The sequence below is a fragment of the Protobothrops mucrosquamatus genome, unplaced genomic scaffold, assembly GCF_001527695.2.
Source record: "Protobothrops mucrosquamatus isolate PMUCROS unplaced genomic scaffold, P.Mucros_1.0 scaffold44, whole genome shotgun sequence".
Lineage (NCBI taxonomy): Eukaryota > Metazoa > Chordata > Lepidosauria > Squamata > Viperidae > Protobothrops > Protobothrops mucrosquamatus.
Genome location: NW_015386426.1, coordinates 391680 through 413957, shown reverse-complemented (window position 1 = coordinate 413957; position 22278 = coordinate 391680). Strand labels below are relative to the sequence as shown.

Here is a 22278-nt window from a genome sequence, read left to right as displayed (position 1 = left end):
GATTTCTACTGTATACATAATATTAAGGAACAGCATTGGAAGAACTTGCCTGATCATATGTAACATTGATATCTCATCTTTCCTCTAGGAACTCAAGGGGGTATATATGAAAAATCCATCCTTTTTTCCCCCCTGACCAGAACAGTCATAAGAAGTAGGCTGAATTGAGAGAGTGACTGTCCCAAAGTCACCCACTGAACTAACATAGTTGAGGATGGTTTTGAATCTGAGTTCCAGTCCAACCCGCTATCTTTTTTTTTAAAGAGCTATATCCAATTTTATTTTATCACATTTTATACCACTTCATCTGATGCATGGAGTGAGGTCCTATGACAGGGACTATTCATTGCATGGACCTGATGAAGTGGCCTGAGATCCATAAGTGTTAATATAAAAAAATATTTTTTTTAAAATAGCAGCAACCAGCGGAGTAAAATCTGCAGGGATTCCTTTACCTTTACCTTTTTTTTAAGTTACCACAAGATTCTTGGTAGTACAGGTAAGCCTTGTTTCCCGACTACCTCATTTAATAGCTGTTTGAAGTGCAGCTATGTTTAAAAATAGCTTTGTGACCAGTCCTTGCATTTATGCCTATCCTTTAATCTTGTGCTCACCATTTGCATCACTGGCCTGTGACAATCATAGTTAATAGAGAAAACAGAAGTAAAATTGTAAATCGCTATCATGTGATGTTTCACATAATGACCATAGTAATGGTCATAATTGTGTTTGCTAAGTGAGTACTACCTGTAGTGTAAAATACTAGTATGACTACCTTTCTTTTTGCTGTCTAAAGCTTCAGTTTGTTTCATATTTTGAGGTAATAAGACTGCAGTTTTGTGCAAACTCTATTTATACATGAAAACCCGCTGAATGAAAAAGGCCATTATTTCTATGTAGATAAACACATTCACACAAAAATTGAATTATTGAGCTAAATTATGTGTACAGAAAAGGAAAATAATTTGCAAAGCATGAGCAGCTGTGCTAAAGCTCCTTGATAGAAACTCACAAATAGTCAGCATGCTGACATCACTAGCATATGATTTTCAGCACATTTCATATTTGACGGAAATGCTGTTTCTTTCAGAATTCGGTTTCCAGTGTTCAGTTAGAATCATTGGAATGCAGCAGGTTGGTTGGTAATGCTGACTTTAAGAATAGGAGTACGGCTACAGATACATTTTAAGAGCCTACTGCATTGTCAGTTGTGTTTCTTATTGTGGGAAATCATCTAATTTAGCTTGCATGTGCCTATCTAGCTCCCAAAATCTGAAATTGATTGTGTTGATTCCCAGGTACAGAAAAATAAATATTTGTCAAATTGTAAACATGGTATGCAAAACTAGAGATGCCTATTGTTATTCAAACTTGCTTTTGTTGTGCTGATTTTTTCCAATAGAATAGAATAGAATAGAATAGAATAGAAGCTTGGAGGTCTTCTAGTCCAGCCCCTGCTCAAGCAGGAGAACCTACATCATCTCAGACAAGTGACTGTCTACCTCTTCTTGAAAATTTCCAGTGATGGAGTGCCCACGATTTCTGGAGGCAAGCTGTTCCACTGATTAATTGTCCTCACTGTCAAGAAGTTTCTCCTTAATTCCAGGTTGCTTCTCTCTTTTATCAGTTTCCAACCATTGTTTCTTGTCCTGCCCTCTGGTGCTTTGGTGAATAATGTGATCCCGCTTCTTTGTGGCAACCCCTCAAATACTGGAATACTGCTATCACGTTAGCCCTATTTCTTCTTTTCTTTAGACTAGCCAAACCCAAGTCCTGCAGCCATTCTTTGTATGTTTTAGTCTCCAGGCCTTTGATCATCTTATTTCCTCTTCTCTGAATTTTTTCCAGACTCTCAACATCTTTTTTGTAATATGGTGATCAAAATTGGCTGCAAGAATAGTTCAACTGTAATATCAAGGCATCTCAGGGATAGACAACATTTCTATCAATGAAAATCATTGCTACAGTTTTTAACATTGTGTTTTCAAATAGGCACATATATTAAAGAAAAACTAGAATATTTAAAATTCTTTCAAGAGACCATAGTATAAGTGATCCCCAAGAGAAAAGAGTTATTTATACATTTATTCACTATATTCATATTTTATATAATTTATATTTATTGCATTAGAGATGCATTAAATGAGGAAATCATTTTTCGAAGGAAAATATTTTTTCCATCTACATTCTTTATTCTCCCACCTTCCTCCCACTACATTAAACTGTTTTATGTTTGTCAACTATAAACTACATTTTAAGGTTTAATTTAAAGTGCACACGCTATGTAGCAATACTGTTCTTCATCAGTGTAGTTTTTGACAGTTACTTAAAGTTGTTGTGTGATACTTCTGGAGCATTGATACCAGGTGCCCTACTATTGTTGTATGCCAAAGACTGGAGATTTGTTAAATCAGCAAATCAGATAGTTTGTTCATAATGCTTTATGGGAGAAAGAATCTAAATTACTTTATACATCCATTGCTTAGTTCAAAAAGATGCTAATTTAACCTAGAACTGTCAGGTTTTATTAGCTGGCCAAATAATAACTAAGGCTGCATGTATCTTGCAAATTTAAGAACTTAGTCTTGAGGGCCCTTCATATGATTATTCCCGCTTTCTATGAATAGTAAGTACTGTGTTAACTTCCAGAAATCTATCTAAAGTAGCAAACTAAGATAGTTTGCTTTGAAAAATATGCACCATTTACAGCCAATTCATAATGCTTTATTCCCAATTATTTTCAACAATATGGATTTTAAAAATACAGATTTTCAAACTCAAATTATGCTCTTTTTTTTTTAACTTTAAGAGTGCAAGTAAGGCTGCTGATCTTTTAATCTTGGAGCAGTAAAATGATGGGTTTTGGGTTATACAAAGTTGCCCAAAGATGTAGTAATATTTCCTTTAACAATCTCCTTTGATGAAAGGACATTCCATATTGAATTAGATCCATCAGCAAGATGTAAGATTTTTTTTCTGAAAAAAAAAAAAGTTACAATGTTCACTTTCCATCCAGTATTGCCTTTAGCCGAAGTAGTGTCCCTCCAAATCTTGTTTGAACTAAATATCAGCATTTTTCATATTGGCCATGCTGGCTGTAAATTGAATTTTGAACTATTTGAGAGCCAAAAGATCCATATCTCTGCCAGAAATAGTAGCTTTCCTGGTACCCCTGGGGCCAAAGGACCAAAAGAATCCGTACTTCTCAGCAGACAGGGGAGAAGAAAATTTTCTGCTTATTCCTTAGGAATCTTCTGCCGTTCCTGTTTGACCTTTTTATTTGGATTTTTAAAAACTACACAAGTCAGAGTTGTATAATGTAAAAGAAAAACTGTGTTGTTTTCATTTTTGCTTTCGTTTTTTTTAGTTTTTTCCTTTTTATTGTTTAGTTTTCCTTTAACGTTCAAAGGCTTAAAATTAAATGTAGAAGTTTTGTTCTCAATTATTATTTATATTATTTTAAAATGCGGTGAAATAATGTGTAATTTGAAACGGTAGTACTCTATTAAATAATATTGGACAAGCTTTATCTGGATATGTTTGCTTTTGGGTTCTTGGCATCACTGGATAGTCACATAGCAGCTGGTATTTGATTGGTTTTTCTGTTAGTAAAATATTGGAAGTTGGTTATTAAAAATGCCAAGTTCACACCTGGTCTGGGAAACAAGAGAGAAAATCCAAAGCAGTTAATTTTATTGCCTCTGCTACTTGTATGAAGCCATTGAATGCAACTGCCTAGAACTTTCAAGTGGAAGTTCTTTCATATTTAAATCTATTTTTCATAGAATTTTAGAACTGGAAAGAAGCTTTTACAATTACTTTAACAAAAAAATCCATTCTGAATCTGTATTTGGAAACTTTGTTCAGGGTGATGTGGGTTATAAATGACACAATAAAAATATGAGTAAGTTGTTAATGTGTATAAACTGTTTACCCTCAGTAATTTAACTATGTGCTATTAACCTGGGCTGAAACCCCGGCAGCTGTATAGATAAATGCCAGGAACTGTGCCAGCAATAATTTATAGCTCTTTTAAGTGCATTCTAGTAATCTTTTTGATCCTATCCATCTGTCTTTTTTGTTGCCTTCTCATTCTCTCACTTTCCTAAACTTTCCAAGTTAAAGAAGCATCAGTCTTTCTTTCATTCAGAACTGATTGATTAATTTTTGTCATCCATAATGTTCTCAGTAAACATCTCTAAATCTGTAAGTTGAAGGTGCCCGTCTTTTCATATCACTTTTTCTCAAAGTTTTGATTTTACATTTCTCTATTTATCCCTGGAATAACCATTATTTTCACTTTTGGGGGGGTCTTTTGAGGAATGGGGATTATAGAAATTATTATATCTTAATTTGTTGTTGCTTCCTCCTTTATCTAGCACAATGCACACTAACTTTTCCTGATCCCAAGAAAACTGTCAAACTTTGCCATCAACTACCACTTCAATAAAGTCTTTTTTTAATATTCAACAGCAACCCAGATTTTTCAGTTTCCATTTTTATTTTCATAATGAATTCTTCTAAGGCTCCTTTACTTTCAGCTAACAAAGTGGTGTCATTTGCAGATCCTAAATTGCTAGCATTTTTATCTCAAATTTTGATCCAATCCATCATGTTCTATTCTTCAAATGTATTTGCTGTACAATTTAAATAGATATGGGGACAATGTGCATTCTTTCTCAATCTGTTCCTTATTCTCAACTACCGTGATTCTCCAATTTGGTTCTTATACTATAGTAGCTTTTTTATCATTGTAAAGCTTCCTCAGAAGAATAATTGGGTCTTTGGACACTTTGATTAGTTATAATGTAGGACACATTCTGGTATAATCTACACAAAAGCCTTGCTGTAGTCAATAAAGCAAAGGTAATTTTCTTTTTTCTTTTCCTTCCCCTCTTATCCATTTTATGTTTGCTATCTGATCTTGTGTCCCTCTATCTTTTCTGAAAACTGCCTGTCCATTCATTTTGCTATCTCCCTGTATGGCTTTGTTCTTTGTAAAATTTTAAGCAAAACTTTGTTGCATGAGAAATTACTATGACATTTTGATAATTTCAAGGATTTTTCTTGTCTCCCTTCTTTAGGATGACTATATATCCTGATAGTTTTTCATCTCTAAGCCCTAGAATTTTATTTCATATTTGTTGAAATTTGTTGGACTTAACAGCAATTTAGATGCCTCTTTGCCTAAACTTTTAACAGTTAAATAAGTACTTTTTTTTTTTTAGCGCCTAATGCTTTCCTATATTGGTCAGCTGGTTTATTGCCTATGATACCAAAGTTTCCTGTGGAGTGGGTTACTGAATATATTCCCTTTACTGTATTAATCTTTCTGTATTTCTTTTAGAAGAGGGTTGCTATTTTAATTTAATCCTTTTGGCCTCTATTATATAATTTTTATGATTGCTCTTTAGTAGTTCTGTTTTGGCTATATTGTAAATATTCCTCAATATTCCTATAATTCCTTGGAAACATTTTTATTATTTTCCTTGTTTTACATTCTCGATTAAGATATATTCCTATTGCTCTCTTGCTTGATACTGAAAGTCATTGTTCAGTTACTATGCATCCTTGTTCAGTTCTTTCCTCTTTAAAAAATTGGGACTATTTTTTTCACTTTATTGTTTCTAATATCTCTACACATAGCTCCTAGAGTTTTTTTCACTTGTTAAGCATATTTAACCCATTATTTATATTGACCATGAGTTCTAACTGTATACTGTATCTTCCAGATCAAATCTTTCTGGGACATATTTTATTTTTTATTTTCTAAATATAATCCATATAGTTTGCATCTAAAACTAGTGGCATGTTCCACAATCTGTGCCTGGATATATTCTGGCTGAATGTTCTCTTTCATATTATATAGCTGATTTGGTTCCAGTATTGTCCATCCATGTGATCAAGGTTTAATAATGTGTTTAATTTTTTTTCCTCTTAAATACATTTGTTTTCTCTTAAATACATATGTTTTCTCTTAAATACAGTTTTTCCCCCTGATGCATGATATTTATCTTTTTAATTTCAATTTTTCATTCTCTGGGTTTTTTTTGTTGTTGTAAGGATGAATATATTCAAATGAATTTGTCGGCTGCTTTTAGCCCATCAGGGTAACCAGAGCAGCTCACAGATTATTAAAAATAGCCTGCTAACAATAAAGCTGCCTTTAGCAACATACAAGTCCTCTTGTCTCTTTATGAACTGCAAAGAACTCAGGAAGTATTCTTATCCTTCTAAAGAGACAAATCCAGTACATTACATTGGGATTTGTAACAGATGCTGTAAAAGATTATGAGAGAAGTTTCTGCTCTGGTCTTCTGAGTTCTTTGGCATCTAACAATGACCATTGAGCCAAGCTCAGTTTTCAAACTTTGTGTGGCAGCTTAGATTATGACTTTGTATATTTGCAAATTATTCTTTGTATAGCAAGTAGTAAATTGCAACTAACATACTTTGTTCTTAATTCTCTCAGTCCCTTTCCAGTTATAGGACATAGTTCAGAGTAACTGTATCCTAGCATGCTATTCTTTATTTCATGAAATCATAAAACTGAAAGGACCATTTAAACCAATCAGTCTAGCCCTTGTTCAGTGCATAAATTCAATTAAAAGTGCCCATAACTGTCCAGCCTGTTTCAATACATCCAGGGAAATAGAGCTCACATTCTTATTGGTTATTGATTTCCACAAAGTGCTCTTACTGTTGAATTTTTCCTAATATTCAATAGAAATCTGCCTCCCTGTTACTTAAGACCCCTATTCCTACTCTTATATTCGTAATTTATAGTATGCTCTCTTCATTGATAGCATATGACACAATTTTTCCTTAAATACTGTATATTTATATTCACAGTTTGTTCTGTGAAACAGTGATGGTTTCATATAGACCTAATGTGAATATGCCCTATTATTTGTAAATATAATACATAATTCTGGAGTTTTCTGCACTGTGATTAAAACTATGACTGGTTAATGATCACATGATGCTTTTTGTGAGCCCAGTGTCTAGCAGATATGTGATGAATGTCCCAGGATCAGAACAGAAATTGAAATAAGAATCCTAAATTTGTCATATCAATAATTGTTTTAAATTTATGGGAGCAAAATACTCAGATATGTTTTATTTATGTATTTGAAAGATATAATGATATCATCTTGTGAATCTGCAACTTTATCTTCTGTAATTTGACTGTTCCATAGGTACATAATGCTAACAAAGCAGGTGTTCAGAAAATAGTTGTACACTATCACAGTTCCATTTCTTATGACTTGAGTTTATTGGTTTGTTTCTGCCCTCTGTAGTAAACAGAGAATAAATTTGCTGTATTTACATGAAAGTTTTAAAATATTAGCATGCAGTTTGGCCTCAGCATTGTTATTTGCTTTCCCTTTAGCTATATTAGTGTGGCTACATTAGGGTTTACTTTTCCTATTTATGACCATATGTAGCTGTATTAAAAGCATCAAGGGACATTGTTTCTCATAGGCTATCTATTTTATTGTTAAAAAAAATTCCCTGGCCCAGTTAGGATAGGGTAATTTTAAATGGAAACATCAGGAGCTTTATGCATCCAAACCATGTGTTTTGGGCAGTATACTATCAAGTTCCTTAGGATGCAGACCTTGCATGTTTTCTACAAAGTGTACTCCTCAAACTAAACACAACTTTTATTTTGTGCAATATATTACATAGTACTAAACATTTGCGAGAAAGGATTTAGAAAATATTTTATATGAGATCTTTAATGGTTTGCATAAGTGTTTCTTTTCACCAATATTGAAAACACATGTGGTTCATCACTCATAAAATTGTGTCTCCTTTGAGTCACACGTAGCTCCCAGTGACTTCATGGATATGTCCAGTTAATTTTCTTGGCAGTGATATAAAAGTGATTTGCAATTGCCTTTTCATACCTGGTATTTCTTGTTATTATTCTATCTGGGTATTAATCAAATGTAATTGTGTATGTTTTTGAGGTCAGGGAGACCAGACCTGATCCCAGGGGAAATGCCATTTTATAGAAGGGGGATAGCAAGAGAAATGGACTGCCTTTGCGATCCCTATTGGGGGGGGTGTATGTGTGTGCGCGCATGCGTGCGTGCATATGCACATGCACACATGTGTGTATTAAATAATCTTCCGTGGGTCTTTTTGAATTGACTTTCCATTAACCCAGCAAGAAAAGTTCTGATTTCAGTTGAATGTTGATCTTTAAAATTCTTTATATCATTATATGTATTAGTGTCCAAAAATGTATGGCTTTTTTATAAGTCTACCAGTCATGATAAAATGACCCTTCTTACTGTCCACATTTCTAACATAAATTTGAAGTACCTTTAATACATTCAAGACAATTTTTCTGGAGTCAACCAACACCATATAGTTTTATGGAAGTTCTCTTTTAAGTTATAACAATGTAAACTTCAGTCCTTCTAAGCACATATTCTCCCACTGTTCCATCAGTATGTTATATCCAGAGTCTTAGCCCATTTTATCATATATGCTTCTTCTATTTCAACATACAATTACTCAGAGCAACAGAGTATTTTGACTGGCTGTAACAACCGATTGAACTCAAAATGTTGTTTTATGGCAAACATATTAATGTAATTTATTTAATTCAGGCACCACCCAATTCCACAATAAAATTTGCAGATGAAATAGTTTTATATGTTATCAAATAATAGCTAAACAAAATGTTTAGGAACCTCAGGAAGGACACTTTTGTCTTTAGTTCTTTAGTTCATGTTATTAATATTGTGTTCTTAAGTTATCTTATTCCCTCTTGAATTTTCTCTTTAATATTTTTAGATTGTGCTTATGCAGTCAGAAATAATAGACCAAATTTCTCTTTCAGCTCTTCCTCCAAAGCCCTCCAAACCAATAACTTCTATAAATACAAATGAGATAAAAGAGAACTGCAGCTCTCCATTGCAGGAAGCGGAATGGTACTGGGGAGACATTTCAAGGTAAAGACTATTAAATAATATGCAATTATCTAGGTAGTATTGCGAAGACAGTAAGCTTAGTGAAGAGGGTTTTTTTTTACTGAATGTTAAAATTACGATTTTCCTGCTTGTTCAGCCATAATGAAATCATTGTAAGTTAATGAGCACATGTTTCAGAAATGGACACTTAAATTTTTTAAAGCTTAATTTTTGTAAGTAAAAACTGGTTTTTACATTAAAATCAAATGTCTAAAATAGCCTAATTTTAAGTGAATTCGATCTTAAACCTTTTTGCATTGAATACAGCTGTCTAATTTAAAAAAGAATCTGGAGAAAAAGTTTTTTATTAGGTAACGCAGCATATGTGATTCAGTAGGTCTAGAGAATGGGAAGGGAGTAGCAGTACTTCTTTTCTACTGGCAGAGCTACAGTTCCTATTATAGCCACATTACCACCATTATTGTGCAAATTAGAAAAGTTGTGATTATCAATAACGACTTTGCATATCTCCTTTCATTTCGTAAAAGAAAATCTCTTTTGCTCAGTAACCACCACACATCAACGTCATTCTTCAAATCATTGGTTTTGCAGTTTTCTTATATTGGTTCATAAAAGCAACAAAAAAAGTAGACTACTATTTAGGTAAAGCCCCATGCATCTTAATCATTTCTTACAACCAAGTATATGTTACAATCAGTTACAGAACAAAAAGTTGATACATTGTACACATTTAAATAATGTAAAATTGCCTTTGGATTCAGGTGATTTAAAAGTATCAACAGTAAATAATCTGATGGGAAGCAATCTTTAGTTAGTGCACTTATCAGTAAGTAACTACAACTAATCAGAAGTAACTAGTTCAAACATTAGGCCATTTTTTTTTAAAAAAAGAGAGTTTAATTAAAGCTGCAAATAATATGAGTAAATTCTAAAAATTGATTGCAAACTACTTTAGGCAACAGTGTTCTGAAAGTTTTAAGCAGGAAACGTGTATATTAGTTTTAGAAGGAAACAAAACAGGAGTACCTTATATATTTTTGTAATTAACACTGCTATTATGATGGAATCTCATTAAAAGTAAAAGTAAATGTATTTTATTTACTTCTTATACTTCCAGAGAAGAGGTAAATGACAAACTCCGAGACATGCCAGATGGAACATTCTTGGTGCGAGATGCATCAACAAAGAAACAGGGAGACTATACACTCACGCTCCGGTAAATAACTGGGATAGTATCATATAAGTTGTCCTGTCTGTTTTAAAGTTCTGTTTAGCGCTTGCTAGTAAATTGATGTGTTGCAACCAGTGAATGTGAATGGTAAATATTCTTTATTGTCCTAGAATGTGTGTTTTTTTATGTGCTGTATGTGCTGGGCTATAAAAGTGCCGCATAATACGAAAGAGTAGCATCATCTGTGCCAGAGCATTTGCAAACTGTATGGAAATTGGCAGCCTAGGACTTTTTTTCTTTCTCTATAAAACCAGGTTCTGGAGGTGATGCTTTCAGAGTGGTTTCAAAGGATGTGAGAAGTCTGAATTAAAAACAGAGTTGTCAGGATTTGTGCTGCTTTTGGATACTGCAGAGCTCCTTTTCATTGCCTTGGTTGTTATAATTATCCTTAACAGTTTCCCTGTAGCTGTTGTCCACACCTTTTCTTTTGTCCCAGAAAGTTATGTGAGGGCAAACTAAAGATCTCAAAATAAGCAACAATATATGATGATTTTCTTTAATAGTAATAGTAATACTTGCCTTTCCTTGGAATCATTAACTCAAATTAACTTCACAAAAAATTAAATGTGCCGGGGAAAGGAAGAGGTGAAATTTCTCAGTCTTTTATATACTTCCAGTCTCTTGAGGTCTGTCACATACAGGGAAGTCCTCGACTTACAACCATTCATTTAGTGACTGTTCAAAGTTACAACGTCACGAAAAAAGTGACTTAGGACCATTTTCCCACTTATGATTGTTGCAGCATCCCCGTGGTCAGGTGATTAAAACTCAGACACTTGGCAATTGACCTTCTGACAGTAAAGTCAATGGGGAAGCCAGATGCATTTAACAGCTGCGTCACAAACTTAACAACTCTACTGCATCACAAACTTAACAACTCTGGCAAGAAAGGTTTTAAAGTGGGGCAAAACTCACTTAACAACTGTCTTGTTTAACAACAGAAATTTTGGGCTCAATTGCGGTTGTAAGTCGAGGACTACCTGTATCTTTCATATATACTACTGCTATAGCCAGGACAAGCAAATGAGCCATGCCTTTAAAAAATAAAAAATTCTTCTGTTCAGTCATAACCAATTCTCAGAGTTGGCCTGAACAAATCCCTGCAGTTTTCTTGGCAAGGTTTTTCAGAAGTGGTTTGCCATTGCCTCCTTCCGAGGGCTGAGAGAGAGTGACTGACCCAAGGTCACCTAGCTGGCTTTGTGTCTAAGTTGGAACTAGGACTCACGGTCTCCCAGTTTCTAGCTGATGTCTTAATCACTACTTCAAATTGTTTCTTAAACCAAATCAAACTCAAATCAAAGGTTGTTTTGATGATAGATGGGCAAGGAGTGTTGTTTTGCATTGTATCATTCTCTCTTGTATTTAATTCCTAATCTGGGGTGAGAAATAAAGTTTTCTCCTTATTTTACCCTCAGAAATTAGATCTACCTTACAGGGATTTCTGTTTGTGGCTATATCTTTCATTATTAAAAAAAAATACTTGTTTTTTCTTTGCTTCTTTGCCCTCAAATACAGTGTTTTATTTTGCTTTCTTGGAATTAATGGCAGCTGGGTTTTTTTTTTTAGTAAATGGGGTTAGCTGTAAAAAAGAATGCAAAAACTAAAGGCTTGCTTCTGCTCTCTGCTTAAAACGTTTACTTGACAGGCCATTAATATATTTAGTTTTGTTACATATATGTGTGCAAGAACCACATGATTAAAAGCTATTGAGAATTATATTCTCATATTTATCTCAACTGTTTTTGAGATACTAATTCTTCAAGAAAAGTACATTACAGTAAAATATTTGGAAATGGAAAGCATTGAATTTTCCAAGTTCACCCTACCAATAGCTTTAATAGATTGAATCCAGAAGAATTGTTTTATGTGCCTATAGCAACACAGATACAAAATGGATGCAGTATATTTGAGGCCAGCTAAATTATTTTTCTTGTAGTTCTATAGAGTAGGGGTCCCCAACCCCTGGTCCGTGGACCAGTACCGGGCCACGGCATGCTAGAATCCGGTCTGCGCAAAGAAGCAAAACCCCATCCCCATTAATTAAGCATGGTGTTCTTAAAGATTAGTGGGGTTTGGGTGTAGCTCTGCTTAGGATGCATTTTCATATAAGTTTTTAAGTGCTAATATTAAAGAAATGAATGAAGTGTTACAGACAAAAGTAAAAAAATTATGGTGCAAAATAATTATTCAGAAATTGTTCTGTTTGGCTTTCTGTTCTAGCATAAAGTATGTTATGATTTGTGTGCATCACCAATGCAATTGTGCTATGTACCTGATGATTGTTTTTATCTACCTTCTAGGAAGGGTGGCAACAATAAATTAATAAAAATTTATCATCTGGATGGGAAATATGGCTTTTCTGATCCGCTGACATTTAATTCTGTTGTGGAATTGATTAACCACTATCATCATGAATCTCTTGCCCAGTATAATCCTAAACTTGATGTGAAGCTGATGTATCCTGTATCTAAATATCAGCAGGTAAGATTTGAAAGAGCTTATAGATGGATTTCATGGAATGTTTCTGGAAAAATAGGCTGTGAACAATCTTTTCTACTCCTGTTTGAATACTTTAATTTACCACAGCTAAAATATGATTGTTTCAAGAGCTTTTATTTTAGGGGATTTATTTCATTAAGTATCTAATGTAAAAATAAAAGTTTACTATTTTGACATAAATAAATGCAGACGCTTTTTAGACTTATTAGCAAGAATTGATCTTTGCACCATGTATATCAATTATTTTGCATCATTTTTAAATTATAATGGTTGACATCTGTTTAATATAATTTTGCATCAAGTTTTTTTAAAAAGTATCTAAATGAATCTTGATGCAAAGCTAAGATGAACACATTATAATTTTGTCTACTTACAATAAAATCTGCATTTGATATCTTTTTTTAAAAAGAAAATAAAGCCCCAAAACTTTCATTAATGAACACCTACCATGCTTTGTAATGACATTAAACAATTCATTAAGAAGTTAGTGTTGGGCATTTATCCTAAAAAGGTTGATCTCCCAAAAAGTTCAAAAACTATCAAAAAATATATTTGTCTTTAGACATATAGATTTCCTTAGTAATTGGAACAGTCAGCATTTAAAATCTGGGTGGAGAAATGTTGATAACTGAGAAGACTTTGTTCTGTAGGATTAAGAAGATTGATGTGTTTTCCCCAAGATAGTTATGTACCGAAAGCAGCATCTGAATTTCTTTTGTAGAAAATTGTATCTATTTTCTGCTCTGATGTATGCAGGATCAGTTGGTAAAAGAAGATAATATTGATGCTGTGGGCAAAAAGCTTCAGGAATACCACACTCAATATCAAGAGAAAAGTAAAGAATATGACAGATTATATGAAGAATATACCAGAACATCACAGGTATATTGCAAGTTGATTTACATTCTCGTGGTGACCTATGGAAAAAAATAGAATTTGATAGGAAATGCCCATGCAAACCAAAGGGGTGCTTGATTTTTAATATGTAGTTTTCCTCACTATATTCTGAAACACACATCTGACAATTTGACCGTTGACAATTTTGTTTTTATTTTTTAATTGGTTTGCTCTTGTCTACCCTCCACATGCCATTTTACTATATATCAGAGGCCAGTATGTAATTAGAATTCGTGACTTGAACCAAGCTGCTATATTAGTAGTTATGTATAGTTGTTTCTTTACAGAATTTTACATTCCTTTACATCCTTATATTCCTTCTAAACTAAGATTATATCATCATGGGTGTGCACACTCTTTGTTCCAGGTGGGAACTATTCTTGCAGAATGCAAGAATTACAGGGTGGTTCCTATTTTTGGCAATAAACCTTCTGGAACAGGAAGCATTTTGATGTGTACTAGACATTTTGTGATACAACCACATCTGGAATGCTACAAACTACTTCCTGTTCTTTATTTCTAAAATAAACTCCCAGATTGGCACATTCAGGAGAAAAACAAAACATATCAGAAAAATTATCACGTCATTTGTGAAAGCTCCTTCTCATATCTTATCAATATTTCATGCAAATGGACCTGTGCTTACATTACTTTTGCTTCTCAAGTTGCTTCCCTCCTTAAACTCTCTTGTGCTTCTATATTAAGATCTAGAGCTGGAGGGTTCACATTTTGGTGGCTAGGTTCACTTAGTTCTTCATGGTTGAGGCCACTTTAATTTCTTTATTTACATATCATGTAAAGCTTCAGGAAAGGCAACAAATCTAGATTTGAACCAATTTTAACCAAATTTAAAATCTCAAAAACTTGAATTTTGTAAATTTTGCCTCCTAAATTAATAGTGTGCAATATTTTCATATAATGGTAATAAAAAGTCATTTTAATAGCTTTATGCTTCTGATTGTAAATTATCCTCTTTTAAATGGACTGCTTTATGCAGGAAATTCAGATGAAGAGGACAGCAATAGAAGCTTTTAATGAAACAATTAAAATATTTGAAGAGCAGTGCCACACCCAAGAACGGTATAGCAAAGAATACATTGAACGATTTCGAAGAGAAGGGAATGAGAAAGAAATTGAACGGTAAGTCTACCTACTAATAATTGAACTAATAATAGTTCAATGTGGTAATTACATTGTCAGCCCCATATTGTTTAATTGTTCTCACTCAGCTTCAAAGTAGCTGCATTAAATATTAAAGAGTACCTAAATAACTAATTTGGAATCATTACATAAGTATGCAGTTTCTAGCTATGAATTACAGGAATGTTCTGTTTGAGTTCAGAAAGCTTAATGGTTTTAACACAGAGTCTTTTTAAAAAAAATATTTTGAATTTCCATTTTCTGAATTAAGGGACAAACAGTTCAGGTTACATTTAAATAATTCTTCATTATAAAAATGATAACTGAAATTTTAAAAACTTAATTATGCTGTTTGAAAATAGCAGAAACTTTGCAGGACTGTCAGAAACACAACCAAGCAGAAAAATTTAATAACACAATCATGTATTGAATGAAATTTTTATATATTCTAGAGGTATAATTGTAGCAGCAGAACAATACTTAATTATATAACCGAATTTCCTTTTAGTTCAGATTCTGATACCATATGCCCAAATCATCTTTAAACAGCATGTCATTCATCTTCCTCACAGTATCATTTAAATATTATCTGAAAGAAGGAAATGGTAGTGGTCAGACTGAGGAGAAAAGAAGCCCCTCCTTGGTAGTAGGAACGTTTGAAAGCTGGGGGCAAGTGTGAGTTGCCGAAGGTAGACCAGACTAAGAAACAAATGCCATATGAGAATCTAAGGCCATTAGAACAGCTACAGTAACAGAATCTTGCGAGTCTGAACGTGCTCCACTCCTCCCTCATTCTATCTTTGTGTGAATTAGAGAGAGCCCTATTTGAGGCATTTTCTTACATTTGTTTCTTGGAAAAGTCTCTGTGCTTATCTGATCATTAGCTTGGTCATGGATCCTTCCGCTGTCCTTCAAAGCCATTCTCTATGCTCTCTACATCAGGCTTAGCATTTATCATATTCTCAGCCCTCTTTCATATTTGGGCTAGGACTTCCCTGGATTGAGATATTTCATCTTGTCAAAGACCCAGCATTGGAGGCTGGCAAAAGGCAAGAGGACACCTCAGTGTTTCCTTTTGAGATCAGGGTTCTGTCTTCATCACTTCTATCAGCTAAGACACATCAAAGCAGTTTGTAGGGATACAGGTACATGCTAGATACCATAAGCGTTTTTCCTGATATAATGAAGATAATTTAGCTGATTCAAGTTGACACGAATATATATTATTATTATTATTATTATTATTATTATTATTATTATTATTATTATTATTATTATTATTATTATTATTATTACTTTAATTTATACCCCGCCCTTCTCCCGAAGGACTCAGGGCGGCTTACAGGCAAATAAAAAACGAAACTATACAATAAATATCTAAAAACTTTAATAAAACTTTGAGGCTTTTTTTTTTAAAAAAAAGGGAGGAACTGGAAATACTGTAGGATGTTTTCAAGTCGAACAAGAATTACTCTGTGGAGTGCTTGCTATTGATTTGGGGGCTATATAATTATGAATAAAATATGTGCAACTTTTAAAATCAGAACGTAATATTTTAGTTTGAGAAGTGTATATGTAACTTTGTAAAACACTAGAATTTGTTTTATAGGATTATGATAAATTATGAAAAATTGAAATTACGCCTGGGTGAGATTCATGATAGTAAGATGCGACTGGAACAAGATTTGAAGAAGCAAGCTCTGGACAACCGAGAAACAGACAAGAAAATGAACAGTATCAAACCTGATCTTATCCAGTTACGCAAAATCAGAGATCAGTACCTTGTGTAAGTAAGCACAAACTAAGCAATTAACCATTATTCACTACCTACTGCAACACTCTACTTTAGTTCAAAGAGAACAGTAACAAAACTAAACAAGATATTACAAAAGCATTTTAAAAATGTTTGAATAGTTTTTAATTATATACATGGTTTCTGATTGCTTGCCTCTACTAATAACATAGTAAAAGGTAAGTGAGTCTCTTGACACAAAAAAATTACAAATTTAGCTAGCCTTTTCAGTGCTTGTTCAATATTATTTTTGTTCCATATTCCCAGATAATTTGAAATGAAAGGCAATGCAATGTTCATAGACTAATTAATTCAATTATGCCATTCTGCAGTATGGTGACTTCGTGCATTAGTGTTATGATGATTGGGAGCTTCATTGACTAAATCAGCCATTCTCTCTCATTATTGAGGGGGGAAGAAGGAAGGATATGTTCTTATATACCACAAATATTTTCTATGCCATAATTAGCTGTTTTTGCCAAGAAAGAAAATGCCACATAATATACACACACACACACAAAAGAAGCACAACTGTCTTTTTCTCTCTTAAACCATTATTGTTGGGCATAGCTCTGTGATAAAACCATTTCTATTGATAAAATAATAGGTCAAGTATTCTTGGGATCCTGGAGAGGCATTTGATGGAATGATCCAGATTATAATAGAAAGTTAATAACTAATATTGTCTCTCTTTGGCAGCTGGCTTAATCATAAAGGAGTAAGGCAGAAACGAATTAATGACTGGCTGGGAATCAAAAATGAAACTGTTGATGAGTAAGTGCAATTGTTTAATGTTAAATTGCTATCAAATTGTATTTAAAATCCTAATAGATCTGCATACAGATCTGTGCTAGAATAATGTTGTCACCGCATAAATATGCATATTTTTCTTAGTCAAGTTATCATGTCAAAAATCCATAAGAACAGCCGAATAACACTAATATTTTCTGTTTTATATACTTTCATAAAAAAATAATCTTTATTATTGTAATGCATTTTATCATAGGTAGCATATAACACCACAAATGTAACAAATGCTTCAGTACCTTCTTCTTTCATTATTTTAATTATACGCATGGACATTTATATATGAGACAACTGATACCTACTCCACAGTCGATGCTATGCTTCTAACAGAAGTTGATGATAGTAGTGTTGCATACTTTTTTTAAGGCAAGGTTTTGCTGATGTTTGCATACATTGTTTTATTCAAGAATAAGTGATCCTATTATAAAAAGTAACCCCGCATTAAGGAGAAAGGATTTGTTCTTTTCCCAGTACATATTTTATGAATGAGGAAGATGAAAATCTGCCACATTATGATGAAAAGACTTGGTTTGTGGGAGACATCAATCGCATCCAAGCAGAAGATTTGCTTTGCGGGAAACCTGATGGAGCATTTTTAATTCGAGAAAGTAGCAAGAAAGGCTGCTATGCTTGTTCTGTGGTGTAAGTATTGGCTTTATGAATTACCTGAAAGCTCTCGGCACACTTACGAAACGTAACTATATTACAGGAGCTTGCTTTAGAGTGGGAGTGGTTCAGTGTATCTGCTTTTTGCTTTGAGGATGTTTTTCCTTTTAGTTCTTAAAAACATTTTAAAATCCTAAAAAGGTAGACTTGTTCTGTGAATTCTGTACAAGTAAAATATTTAAACTGAGATGGGATGGGATGGGATGGGAGATAGGCACAGTAATTGGTACATTATTTTGCTAGGCAAAATGATCCAATCTTTAGGAGAGGTGCTTGTGTCTCTGATATGGCTTACAGAAGGCCAATCAACAACATAGAGAAGGCTTTTCCTGACAGTGTGTTTTTCTTGTGAGATAGCCTCACTTTGTGATACATACCAGCGTGTTTTAACTTGACTTTTTATAATGGACTTCCCCAGCCACAATTGCCCTAATGTTTCTCTTTTGGGGGAACTTAGTGTTTTATACAGTTAGAAAATCACTAGAGCAGGCAGCGAAATACAAATCTTTTAATGAAATAAGTGATACAATTAATTGGAATTTGAGGCTGTTTTTCTTTAAAAACTGGGTTTTTGTTCATTCTCACTCAAATGCTTTTGACAAAATATTTCATTCTTCAGTTCGCCCGTTGGTCTAAATTCTATTACTTAAAAAACAAAACTATTTTGGTAGAAATAGTATACATGTAATCTCTTAGATACAGCTTCACATTTATTAAAAGTATAGATGTCTTAATGGTCTGAAAATCTTCTTAAAAATAGCTGGGATTACAGAGCTGAAAAAAATAATATTCTTAAGCTATGTGTTCCATTAATTTCTGAATCTTTTTATTGTACTCTTCTAGCTGACGTATCACATTAAATATTGTTTCTTTTCCTTAACAGAACTGAAGGCGAAGTTAAACACTGTGTGATCTACAGCACTCCAAGAGGTTATGGGTTTGCAGAGCCATATAACCTATATAGCACCCTTAAAGAATTAGTCCTGCATTACCAGCATACCTCTCTCGTCCAACACAACGACTCTCTAAATGTCCGTCTTGCTTATCCTGTCTACGCACAGATGCCCTCCCTTTGTAGATAAATTTTAGGAAAATGAAGTATAGGTGAAGTGTTGGTTATCTCGAATTTCTTTTCTACAATTTTTATTAGAACCCAGAGGGCATTCTTTCTCCTTAGACTGCTTGTTTTGCACAAGAAGTGATATGATGAATGTGAATTGGAAACTTAGCAGCAACAGCTTCGGGAGAGGTACCATAGTGCTACCTGAAGATCAGCTGTGTTCATAAGGAGACTGCCTCTTGCTTTCCCAAAAAGAACAAGAAAACTCTCTCAAACTCTGTGTTTAAAAATCCATTGAAGCAAAATTGAGGAAACGTTTTTGCTTGGCACCATCAATGGAATTTCTACATGGATTTTTCTTTTCTGAGGTATTGGTAACGTCTTTCAGTCTTAAACTCCAGGAAAATAGGAGGAAGGCTCATCTAAAGAAGCTTTTCCTTGTTAATTTTAGCAACTTTGCTGCAAATTAGAATAACTTACAAATGAGGGCTCATCTTGATGTAGCATGGTATTTGGTGAGGAGACCAAAGGAACTTTGGGGGAAGTTTCAGGTTCATTCTTAAGAGAATATCCTCAAAGAAATGTTGCTTTATATATTAACAACAATAACAAAGTTTCAGTTTCAACAGCACTACAGATCTTCAAATTTAAAAAAGCAAACTTTATCCAACAAAACTTCTCTCATTGCTGGACTGAGCACTTATGGGGATAATTGCATTTGCAATCGCACACTTGCCAAAACTTGAAGAGAAAATTATGAAAGCTACAACTTTCTCATGTCATTTTTATAACTGACCTGATGTAACTGCACCACTTTTCCCCATTAGTTTTTAACATTTTTCTTTTCTTATAACTATTTCAGATGTTCTTTTTAAAAGATACTAAGCTTTGGAATGTATACTAGAATGAAGCGGGCTCTTGGCATGTTTTTTAAAATGCTTAATAATTTTTGCTGTTTTGAAAACATTGTTTGATTTTGTTTTTATAAAAAAAAATTCTTGAAAAGTGCAATGGATTGCTTCTCAGTGGCTTGCTAAACCAAAAAAAAAAAAACCTCCCATGAGTGCAGTCTATATATTATTAAAACTGGCTACAATAATTTTACTTGTAATATATTTGACTTGCACCCTAAACCATTAATTCCATTGCACAGATTGTATACGTATCCTTATAATTCATTGTTGTTTTACCATCAAGCAAATATTTGGGTAACTGAATTTTGTCAGACTGCTCAAGCTATAAAAGTGGTAGAATTTATCAGAATATAAACAGCTCTGCTTGGTTTTCTGCTGTCATCAGATCCATCTAGATTCTGTGTAACATCAAATAATAATAGCAAATAATGAGAACTGGATCCACTAGACTGAGAATTTGTGCTGAATTTGTGCTCCTAAAAAGGCTGTCATTTTGTCACTACACATATGATTTTCTTGAATCTTCTCTTTATACTTGAGCTAGAACAATTACTTACACAAAGGGGGAAACAAGCAAATTCAGCATGAAGTGCATGCCAGGGGATTGGGACATGGACCTCTTCTGTCTTTACCTTTCTTTCATGACATCTTGAGCCCCAGACTGTTACAAATGTTTACATATAGCAGAATGCACTACAGAAAGCATACGTATTATGCAGAATATGAAATTGCTAAACAGAAATTGAAAAATCTTGAGTTCTAATCATCAGCTGGAGGGGCCAAAGTAGAAATGCTTAATATGTCCCAACAGCACTTCTGATTTGCACTATTCTACTGCCATTTAAGCCAAGAGCTGCAGTAGTCTCTTCAGAAAAAAAAACCCTGGATTGACCGTAGTTCTTTGTGAAAAGAACTGTAGCTGTGTAATCCCTAGGCTTCTGCATAGATAATGAATGACCCTTTCCCATCCTCTGAAATAAAAGTCTGGACACCACACTTTCCTTTTACTCACCAGCAAAACTTCTACTGCTAAGTGTGATTTTGAATTTGCTAGTTTTCAAAAATAGCATGGAGATCCTGGTCTGATCTGGCACTTGTTCATTTTTCAAGTACTGGTTAGGCTACAAAAGTCAAATGTCAACATCAGTGGAACTTTTCTGGGCCTTCAGTAATCAATTTTGCTGTTTAAAATATAACTAAACATAAAATGGATTGCCAGTAGAAAAATCTACCAACTCCCGCTATTATGAATAAATTTCACCTTGTTTACCCATTCGAGCTCACCAGAATTTGTTGATTTCAGTAAATTCTGAAATGTACACTTCCTTTAAACATTATCTATTTCATGTACATCTCCGGAACCACCGTGATCCAATTTATGAATATGGCTGTATTCTTTTCCACTCTTTAAAGCCTAATTGAAATATATAGGGAACATGTTTTAACATCTGCATTCAGCTTCAGCAGGCATTCTTGATTTAATGTCCTTGAGTGCAATATTATTTTTTTTTACATTAGTGAGACTTAGCTGACCTCAAGTGGCAGCATTCTTAATTCTCCTGGCTGATTGTTAGGCTTAGCTGCCCTACGAGCATCACCAATTAACAGCAAAGCTGAAATGAACGGAAAACAACAAAATTCCAGAAGTCTAATCAATGAATGAATGTGTACATCCAAAGCAAAGCAAAGATCTTTGCTTTTGAAAACAAAAATATTTGGGTTGCTAAGGGTATGATTTTAAACAAAATGCTGATGTTGATGACCTATCGATTTCTTTGTTTTTGCAGTGTTAAATGGTAATGGGTGGATGAAATAGTGTTGTCTAATATGCACAGTTATGACTGAGAATTTTTCAGTATTTTTTTTCATAAGTTCATCTTTTATGCAGTTGCTAAATTTGCTGTGACACTCAGCGGGTCACGTTAAAAACAACTAAATGCCAGTACTTCTGGTACTTAATTTCTTTGCCAGTGATGTTTAATAAGAAGTAATGCATACATTTAATTGGAAATTTCAAGAAGCAGTAATATCTAGGGTATAACTTCTCTTTTGCACTCTTAGCCCTAAGCAGAACCCTAAGTTAGCCCTAAGTTCATTTAATCATATAAATAGTTTATGAACTTGAGACCCATTTTAAACGTATTCAAGGCCTCGTATGAGCAAATGGGAGCTGTTTGTTTCTCCATTCCCTCTTACACTGCCTCAGAAATTACTTTTGTATAGTTTTGTTTTTCATAAAGGTCATATAGACTAACACTGTTACAACTTCTTGCACATCTGTAGGATACATTAGAATCATGGCCAAAGCGTGAAATTCTTATGCT

General features: G+C 33.7%; 1 protein-coding gene across 1 annotated transcript in view; it reads left to right on the top strand.

Moving 5' to 3' along the window:
- LOC107283596 (phosphatidylinositol 3-kinase regulatory subunit gamma) overlaps window positions 1–21456 on the top strand; it is a 40658-nt gene extending 19202 nt beyond the window's left edge. Inside the window, exons 2-10 of the mRNA XM_015811528.1 lie at window positions 8858–8969; window positions 10066–10164; window positions 12480–12660; window positions 13435–13560; window positions 14573–14715; window positions 16325–16501; window positions 17207–17281; window positions 17786–17956; window positions 18864–21456. Coding sequence (XP_015667014.1) covers window positions 8858–8969; window positions 10066–10164; window positions 12480–12660; window positions 13435–13560; window positions 14573–14715; window positions 16325–16501; window positions 17207–17281; window positions 17786–17956; window positions 18864–19062 — 1283 coding nt within the window. The 3' untranslated portion in view covers window positions 19063–21456. The remainder of the gene's footprint in view (window positions 1–8857; window positions 8970–10065; window positions 10165–12479; window positions 12661–13434; window positions 13561–14572; window positions 14716–16324; window positions 16502–17206; window positions 17282–17785; window positions 17957–18863) is intronic.
- Window positions 21457–22278: the final 822 nt, after the last annotated feature.